The sequence below is a fragment of the Poromitra crassiceps genome (genome assembly GCF_964638095.1).
Source record: "Poromitra crassiceps genome assembly, chromosome: 8".
NCBI classification, from domain to species: Eukaryota; Metazoa; Chordata; class Actinopteri; order Beryciformes; family Melamphaidae; genus Poromitra; species Poromitra crassiceps.
In genome coordinates, this window is record NC_139629.1 from 43,624,911 (window position 1) to 43,634,910 (window position 10,000).

Genomic DNA, 10,000 nt, shown 5'->3' on the forward strand with positions numbered 1-10,000 from the left:
CAATTAAATGTAGCCTGGAGGTAATGCTGGCACAGGTGCTGACAGTCATACAAAACCACAGTCAAATGATTTAACTGAATCCTGGGGCATCAACTTTCATAGCTTTCTGTTCTGTCACCACAAGATGATACGCTGCTTCTTGTATCTCCATAATACATAATAACCTCTCAGGAAAAAAGTTACACACTGGTCATATAAGTCCTGGGGTCAAGACACTTCCTCAACACATACACAACCATGGGAACTTTCATCTCAACGAACAATTAATTTGAAATAAAATTTAAATAAATATCTTTTATGCAACAGCAGGGCTAATTTTCATACACTAGCACTTCAATTTCCATATCAGAAAGGAATCAGAATCAGAAATCCTTTATTGTCATTGTTTTGTCATTCCTTCGTGGGTGAGGGGTCCTCCAGGGAGGGTGGGCGGGGGTCGGGGGGGGGGGGGGGGGGGGTGGTCATTTGGGGGCATGTTCGAGTTGACAGTTCTTCTGACCCAGGAATAGGAACTGTTCATGAGTCTGATGGTTGAACCCGTAGTTGCTTTATAGCCTAATGTATTATTATTATTATAAATATATATATATATTTTTTTACATTTTGTGTTTTTTGTTTTGTTGTGTTTGCTTTGCCCTTGTTTTATGCTGCTTTTTCATTGTGCTGTAAAGCACACTGCGATGCTTTTGGTATGAAATGTCCTGCAGTATATCAATAAATGTTGACTTGACATAACAAATGGGCTGTAAGGAACAGTCAAGTCATGAATGAATAAGAATGGCTCACAGTATATTGCCTAAAAATGTTGGTCCTATAATAGCCACATCACATTAACGCTGTGTGTGTGTGTGTGTGTGTGTGTGTGTGTGTGTGTGTGTGTGTGTGTGTGTGTGTGTGTGTGTGTGTGTGTGTGTGTGTGTGTGTGTGTGTGTGTGTGTGTGTGTGTGTGTGCGTGCGTGCGCGCGGGCATGTGCATCCGTGTGTCTGCAGGTATCGCTGTACAACCCAGAGGCAGAAGGCAGTGAGAGCCCTGGGAGTCTGGGCGGCAGCTGCAACAGCCTGTCAGACCAGAGCCTGGCCTCCGTCAGCCTCAACACGGCCGGCAGCAACGTGCACAGCTACACACCTGTAAGAGCTTTCAGTTACACAGCTACACACCCGTAAGAGCTTTCAGTTACACAGCTACATGCCTGTAAGAGCTTTCAGTTACACAGCTACACACCTGTAAGAGCTTTCAGTTACACAGCTACACACCTGTAAGAGCTTTCAGTTACACAGCTACACACCTGTAAGAGCTTTCAGTTACACAGCTACACACCCGTAAGAGCTTTCAGTTACACAGCTACATGCCTGTAAGAGCTTTCAGTTACACAGCTACACACCTGTAAGAGCTTTCAGTTACACAGCTACACACCTGTAAGAGCTTTCAGTTACACAGCTACACGCTTGTAAGAGCTTTCAGTTACACAGCTACACACCCGTAAGAGCTTTCAGTTACACAGCTACACACCTGTAAGAGCTTTCAGTTACACAGCTACACACCCGTAAGAGCTTTCAGTTACACAGCTACATGCCCGTAAGAGCTTTCAGTTACACAGCTACACACCTGTAAGAGCTTTCAGTTACACAGCTACACACCTGTAAGAGCTTTCAGTTACACAGCTACACACCCGTAAGAGCTTTCAGTTACACAGCTACACACCCGTAAGAGCTTTCAGTTACACAGCTACACACCCGTAAGAGCTTTCAGTTACACAGCTACACACCCGTAAGAGCTTTCAGTTACACAGCTACACACCCGTAAGAGCTTTCAGTTACACAGCTACACACCCGTAAGAGCTTTCAGTTACACAGCTACACACCCGTAAGAGCTTTCAGTTACACAGCTACACACCCGTAAGAGCTTTCAGTTACACAGCTACATGCCCGTAAGAGCTTTCAGTTACACAGCTACACACCCGTAAGAGCTTTCAGTTACACAGCAACACGCCCGTAAGAGCTTTCAGTTACACAGCTACACGCCCGTAAGAGCTTTCAGTTACACAGCTACACACCCGTAAGAGCTTTCAGTTACACAGCTACACACCCGTAAGAGCTTTCAGTTACACAGCTACATGCTTGTAAGAGCTTTCAGTTACACAGCTATATGCCCATAAGAGCTTTCAGTTACACAGCTACACACCCGTAAGAGCTTTCAGTTACACAGCTACATGCCTGTAAGAGCTTTCAGTTACACAGCTACACACCCGTAAGAGCTTTCAGTTACACAGCTACACACCCGTAAGAGCTTTCAGTTACACAGCTACATGCTTGTAAGAGCTTTCAGTTACACAGCTATATGCCCATAAGAGCTTTCAGTTACACAGCTACACACCCGTAAGAGCTTTCAGTTACACAGCTACATGCCTGTAAGAGCTTTCAGTTACACAGCTACACACCCGTAAGAGCTTTCAGTTACACAGCTACACACCCGTAAGAGCTTTCAGTTACACAGCTACACACCCGTAAGAGCTTTCAGTTACACAGCTACATGCTTGTAAGAGCTTTCAGTTACACAGCTATATGCCCATAAGAGCTTTCAGTTACACAGCTACACACCCGTAAGAGCTTTCAGTTACACAGCTACATGCCTGTAAGAGCTTTCAGTTACACAGCTACACACCTGTAAGAGCTTTCAGTTACACAGCTATATGCCCATAAGAGCTTTCAGTTACACAGCTACACACCCGTAAGAGCTTTCAGTTACACAGCTACATGCCTGTAAGAGCTTTCAGTTACACAGCTACATGCCCGTAAGAGCTTTCAGTTACACAGCTACATGCCCGTAAGAGCTTTCAGTTACACAGCTACACGCCCGTAAGAGCTTTCAGTTACACAGCTACATGCCCGTAAGAGCTTTCAGTTACACAGCTACATGCCTGTAAGAGCTTTCAGTTACACAGCTACACACCTGTAAGAGCTTTCAGTTACACAGCTATATGCCCATAAGAGCTTTCAGTTACACAGCTACACACCCGTAAGAGCTTTCAGTTACACAGCTACACACCCGTAAGAGCTTTCAGTTACACAGCTACATGCTTGTAAGAGCTTTCAGTTACACAGCTACACACCCGTAAGAGCTTTCAGTTACACAGCTTCAGAGTAAAAAAAAGTTGTAAATATTTTTTCTAATCATAATTGTCTCATGCTTAATATGAGTTTGCTTACTAAAAACCTAAGGGAAATATTTTTAGCCGGGGGGTAATTGCCGCAAAATTTTCTCAGGTTATCTGCCATTGGCAGATGAGATTTTGGATTTTTGGACCCTGGTTCGAAGCTTTGTTGGTGTTGCACCGGTGTGTGAGTGTGTGTGTGTGTGTGAGTGTGTGTGTGTGTGTGTGTGTGTGTGTGTGTGTGTGTGTGTGTGTGTGTGTGTGTGTGTGTGTGTGTGCGCGCGCGTGTGTGTGTGTGTGTGTGTGTGTGTGTGTGTGTCTGTCCGTCTATCTCTCTTTCTACTCATCCCTCAGCCTTGGAGGATCAGATTATGTTTCAGCTAACAGGCGCTGGCCCTCTGCTTTTTTGTGGCAGAACAGTGTGTGTGTGTGTGTGTGTGTGTGTGTGTGTGTGTGTGTGTGTGTGTGTGTGTGTGCGCGTGTGTGCTTGTGTGTGTGTGTGTGTGTGTGTGCGTGTTATTATTTGTGTCTGAGGCTTGAGCCAAGGGAGGTAGCCAGTAGCCACCCTACTCACACTAACCATGACCTTTTACTAGGTCACACACACACACACACACACACACACACACACACACACACACACACACACACACACACACACACACACACATTGGGGTTTATTGCGGTCGACTGTTTTGGTGCCTACGGTCTTGACCAGTGCAAAGTCCACCCGAGACTTGTCAGGCCACAGTATACAGGCAGGCCACAGTATACAGGCAGGCCACAGTATACAGGCAGGCCACAGTATACAGGCAGGCCACAGTATACAGGCAGGCCACAGTATACAGGCAGGCCACAGTATACAGGCAGGCCACAGTATACAGGCAGGCCACAGTATACAGGCAGGCCACAGTATACAGGCAGGCCACAGTATACAGGCAGGCCACAGTAACACTGAGCTTGCTTGAGCATATTTTATACTGGCTGTTCATTATAATTCCTCATCCTTAACAAAACAAGCTCCTTTGGCTATTTGAATCGATTCGTCTCGTGTGTGTGTCTCGTGTGCGCACATACACACGTGTGTGTGTGTGTGTGTGTGTGTGTGTGTGTGTGTGTGTGTGTGTGTGTGTGTGTGTGTGTGTGACTGTGCGCGCGCATGCACATGTGTGTGTGTGTGTGTGCACGTGTGTGTGTGTGCGCATGCACGTGTGTGTGTGTGTGTGTGTGTGTGTGTGTGTGTGTGTGTGTGTGTGTGTGTGTGTGTGTGTGTGTGTGTGTGTGTGTGTGTGTGTGTGTGTGTGTGTGTGTGTGTAATGATAAGTTGCTGTTTTGAAGAGTGAAGATTAGACTGGCAAACCTGCCTGGCAGGACACAAACTGCCCCATGCTGAGCAATTTAGATTTGGACCAAAATATACAAATGGAAACTTTGTCTTTGATTTAAAAAGGAAACAGTGATAGTGATGATTGATCTCTAAATTTGCATAATACAATTTCTCTGATAGATACACATGAACTGGTTTGACTCAGACTGGCAACTGTATAGTATGAGCTTACTCAACACAATATCAATGGGTGAGTATTTTGCTTTCAAATCTTCCCCTTTCTGGCCTTCTTTGCCCAAGATGCTCAAACTGAAGCATGTAAAAAAAAAACATGAAAATACAAAACTAATCATGTTTCTGCAAAAAAGTCAGTCAAAAGAGTCAGTCAGAGTTCTGAGATTGTCAGAATTCTCAGAGTAAAGTCAGAATTCTCAGATTAAAGTCAGAATTCCGAGAATAAAGTCAGCATTCTAATTTTAATGTCAGAATTCTGGGGGAAAAGTCAGCTGTTACATGTGACATCATTGATGATGTCAAAGTGGGGTCACAAGCCAAAAAAGGGGTTGTCGTACCGTGTGTACCGTGTGACGAAGCTCTAGTCTCTATCAGTCCACTGTACTCCTCGGTAAAAATCCTCTGTAAAAACCTCTAACTGAAGACAGCATGTTTCCCACTGGAAATTATGTTCAATGTTGCAAAAATAAAAAAGTACACTTAATACCTTTTATTAAATTTCATTTGCATATGTTTATAGAAGCCTGATTTTCTGTATGAGTGAATGAATGAATGAATGAATGGATGAATGTACTATATTTGGGGGGGGGGGGAAACCCACCAACAAGCATACAGTACAAATAATTCACCAGGATATCACAAAAAAGTGACTTATTTCCATTGTGGTCCCGAAACAACAAACATGGAACAATGAAGAATCAAAAGAAAAAGAGATACAAACCAACACAAGTTCAAAAATGGTTTTGCACGATATTACTGTTGCTTACTCAGCATGACTTTTTTTTAGGTTATTCAAAGAATTAGCCGATTTAATTTCGTTAGGGATTTTGTTCCACTCATTAGTTTGTTTTGTGCTTTTTGAAGCCTGTCTTTTGACCTTTTGGTTATACCACTGTACCAGGATATACAGGTGTCGTCATAGTGACATTGAATTAGTGACGTAGCTAACGTCCTCATGGTCTTCTTATCAAGGAACTTGGATATTCCTGCCAAATACTTTGTCTTTGAATGGATCTTCCCACTGACAGAGACCGGCCATAGTTTCACTCGTCATGCACTGATCCAACTGACTTCCCAGATTCATACTTATATATATTTTTCCTTAAAACATCATACTGCATTGTCCCACTTTCATTTAATCAAATGTAATGTACTAATAACACATTTTGGGACTGATTATTGAAAATGGTATAAACTAATAAGATATGGCATGAGAAACAAATTGTGATGCCACTTTACTAATAAAACCAAATATAATAATAGGATATTCCAGGCCAATCTCGGTCCGGAAAACATTTTCTCCAAAATTAGGAGAGCCCAGAAAACCCCAGCTCTTCATTATTTTTTCCTTGTAACAGCTGCTCACCTTTTTACCATCAATCACTTTTTCCCTGCACACCTCCCACCTGCATTAGCAAAGGTCAGCCCAATCTCATCACGTTAACCTCTCATTTCAGGAGGCCATGCTTTGTTTTCCCTCTTCCTGCATCGCCTCCTCCATCCCTCTGTCTCTCTCTCTCTCTCTCTCTCTCTCCTCCGCTCTGTCGTTCCATCCCTGTCTCTCTCTCTCTCTCTCTCTCTCTCTCTCTCCTCCGCTCTGTCGTTCCATCCCTGTCTCTCTCTCTCTCTCTCTCTCTCTCTCCTGCTCTGTCGTTCCATCCCTGTCTCTCTCTCTCTCTCTCTCTCTCTCTCTCCTGCTCTGTCGTTCCATCCCTCTGTCTCTCTCTCTCCTGCTCTGTTGTTCCATCCCTCTGTCTCTCTCTCTCTCTCCTCCACTCTGTTGTTCCATCCCTCTGTCTCTCTCTCCTCCGCTCCGTCGTTCCATCCCTCTGTCTCTCTCCCGCTCTGTCGTTCCATCCCTCTGTCTCTCTCTCTCTCTCCCGCTCTGTCGTTCCATCCCTCTGTCTCTCTCTCTCTCTCCTGCTCTGTTGTTCCATCCCTCTGTCTCTCTCTCTCCTGCTCTGTCGTTCCATCCCTCTGTCTCTCTCTCTCTCTCCCGCTCTGTCGTTCCATCCCTCTGTCTCTCTCTCTCTCTCCTGCTCTGTCGTTCCAACCCTCTGTCTCTCTCTCTCCTGCTCTGTCGTTCCATCCCTCTGTCTCTCTCTCTCTCTCCCGCTCTGTCGTTCCATCCCTCTGTCTCTCTCTCCTGCTCTGTCGTTCCAGAGCTCATCAGCGGTCCAGTCGAGAGGGATCAGGGTTAGTTGTGCTTCATTAGCTGGCGCAGGTGATGCCCTCCTGACTGAGGGTGATTACAGGTGGCATCATCACCGGCGGAGATCTCACAGACGTCGAGCTCGTTAGACGGAAGGGACCATTATTATTGGCTGGGGGGGTGGATGATGTGTCATGCTAAGTTGGCGCACTGATCGCAGCAAATCACTTGTGTTTACTTGGTAGACGACGTGGAAGATGACAGCTGCGATGGGACGATGCAGAGAGGACACCGGAACGTTGCATTCACTTTGTTTTGTGTGTTTGTAATACGGCAAGAAAATAGGGTCAGCAGAGATTGTATTTCAGCTGCATACATTTCTCATGGATGGATGAATAGAACAACAAATTAACACAATTTTAAATTTAATGCAATGACTTGAAATTGAATGTGAGGATTATTGAATTTAACTTTTAGCTGTAATTTATCTTAGGTTTCCCCAACTCAAATTCAGTTTTCCCAATTAAAATTATGTTTTCTCAATTCAGATTCACCTTCCTGAGACACACATCCAGGCACAGGGGACGTTTATTTCCTGAGTATTGACTGGAAGGCATTGGCTGCCCAGCAGTGGGCTAACACTCTTCGCTTGGCCTGCTGTATAAGCCATGTGGCCTGTTCATGTCCTTTCATGTCATTTCCCTCTCTTTCCATTGGCCTGTCTCACTGCCCTCCATGCTCACTCTGACTCAGCCCAGCTGCTGTTGGCGCCGCAATTATGACAATTATCTCAGGTGAATGATGTAAGATTTATTCTTTGTCATGGCAACAACTGACAAGTCACGATTTGAGTGTTCCAACTACAAGTCGTATGTAGGTCACATACCTCGGGATCCGATTTTGTGCCACATTGTTTGTGCCAATTGATTTTTGTTGCTGTTCACACTGCTTAAGATCAGATCTATCACATGTGAGGGACAATAATGGGACACTTTGGGTTGCAGTGGGACTGTATTTATCCTTTGATCTGTTTTTCTGAAAGCAGTCTCCTCTGTGTTTCCTTCTTTCTTTCTTTCTTTCTTTCTTTCTTTCTTTCTCTTTTTGTCACTCTCTCTGTCTGTCTCTCTCTCTGTCTCTCTCTCTGTCCTCTCTCTCTGTCTCTCTCTCTCTCTCTCTCTCTCTCTCTCTGTCTCTCTCTCTCTCTCTCTGTCCTCTCTCTGTCCTCTCTCTGTCTCTCTCTCTCTCTCTCTGTCCTCTCTCTCTGTCTCTCTCTCTGTCTCTCTCTGTCTCTCTCTCTGTCCTCTCTCTGTCCCTCCTGAAGACGAGCAGCCACTCGGAGCCTTCGTCCCAGTCCCTGAGTCTCCAGCCGGTCCCGGAGGCCCCTCCTCCTCCCCCGCAGCCTCAGTATGGCCTGCCGGTCCCGGAGGCGCGGGACAAGCAGCTCTGCTTCTCAGACTTCGAGGACCTCAGTGCCTCCTTCCGCAGCCTTTACAAGTGCGTCTTTGAGCAGTCCTTCTCGCAGCAAGGTGGGTCTTGACCCTCATTTGTGCATGTGAATTAGAGTGTGTGTGTGTGTGTGTGTGTGTGTGTGTGTGTGTGTGTGTGTGTGTGTATGTGAATTAGAGTGTGTGTGTGTGTGTGTGTGTGTGTGTGTGTGTGTGTGTGCGTGTGTGTGTGTGTGCCCCCCCGCCCATGTACGCCTGTCCAACCTCTATGATGTTGACGTGTGTATGCAGACAAAAAATAATAATACATAATAATAATACATCGTCAGGCTTCTCGCACATAATTAACTGTCAAGCTCAAAGCGTATAGCTCCTATCGCTGTACGCTAAAATGTAACATTGTTTTGATAGCAGCGAAAAGCATTTCAGCATTAACCTCCACCCCACGCTACTCCTACCCTATTGTATTTTAATAAACCAACAATCTGTTTGTTCCACATATCTGCAGCGTACGGCTTGCTCAGTCACATGAGGAGAGGCAATTAAGAAGAGGGAGAATTCAGTAGAACGCACAAACACATTTCCAGTTGAGCAGCGCAACGTGTTCCAGGGTTCTGCAGCTTTGATAGCAGCTAATTAGACCGGTTTCGAAACGTTTGCGAAGAATCTGGCTAATTGCTTCCTGAAGCTTTCGGGGTCACCGGGCTTCCTCCTCCTCCTCCCACTTGGACCCCCACCCACCACCATCACCACCACCACCTCCCCTCTCCCTCCTCCCTCCTCTCTCCTCCCTACACACATCTATATTCTCTAAGGAGATTGATGCGCACTGTTGATCTCCGCAAAAAAAACATCTTCTGACAGGGTCCCCTTCAATTTGTGGTCAGGCGTTCGGAGCTGAACGACCTCTCACATCGAGAAAGATAATACAATGAAACTGAAAGGGGAAAAAAAAGTGAGATATAATAACAGGTAGCCTGGAAATAAAATGGATTTAGAGAATGCTTGAAAGGGCCCCATGTCCATGGTTGACAGGTACAACTTTAGAGTGCGTCTTACCAGGGAACGGTGTCAGCAGTCATTGTGTTTGAGAGGTTGAGTCACAGTGAGTCACCCAGACTCATCGTCTCCCTAGAAAACCACAGGGTGTTCAAGACCACACACTCAACTGCTACTGACTCAGGTGCATGTTGTTGCAAAATCATTTTCAGGAGCTCGCCAGATTCTCTAGCTCGTGAATCACAAGCAACAAAGCACAAAAATTACTCTTAAATGATTCAATTAATGGCGTCCGGGTAGTGCAGCGGTCGATTCCCTGCCTACCAACACAAGGGTTGCAGGTTCGAGCCCCCGTGTTACCTCCGGCTTGGTTGGGGCGTCCATACAGGCACAATTGGCCGTGTCTGTGGGTGGTGAGGCCGGATTAAGGGTGTGTGTCGTGGTCGCTACACTAGGGCCTCCTCTGGTCGGTCGGTCGGGCGCCTGTTCAGGGGGAGGGGAACTGGGGGGATGCAGGGACACTGGCGCTACGTCCTGCCACTGAAGCTCTTCGCTGTCAGGTGAAAAGAAGTGGCTGGCAACTTCACATATATCGGAGGAAGGATGGGCTAGTATTTATCCTGGTGTCCAGCTCAACAGACCACATTTCGAATCACATTTCGCCAAATTTCTGCAATAATGACAAAATCAA

General features: G+C 45.8%; 1 protein-coding gene across 1 annotated transcript in view; it reads left to right on the top strand.

The window, feature by feature from the left end:
• The window catches only part of LOC310781509 (forkhead box protein J3-like), a gene marked incomplete at its 5' end in the record, with an annotated part of 56,268 nt that overhangs the window by 36,275 nt on the left and 9,993 nt on the right, over positions 1 to 10,000 (top strand). Inside the window, 2 exons of the mRNA XM_083642153.1 lie at positions 991 to 1,128; positions 8,187 to 8,391. Coding sequence (XP_083498279.1) covers positions 991 to 1,128; positions 8,187 to 8,391 — 343 coding nt within the window. The remainder of the gene's footprint in view (positions 1 to 990; positions 1,129 to 8,186; positions 8,392 to 10,000) is intronic.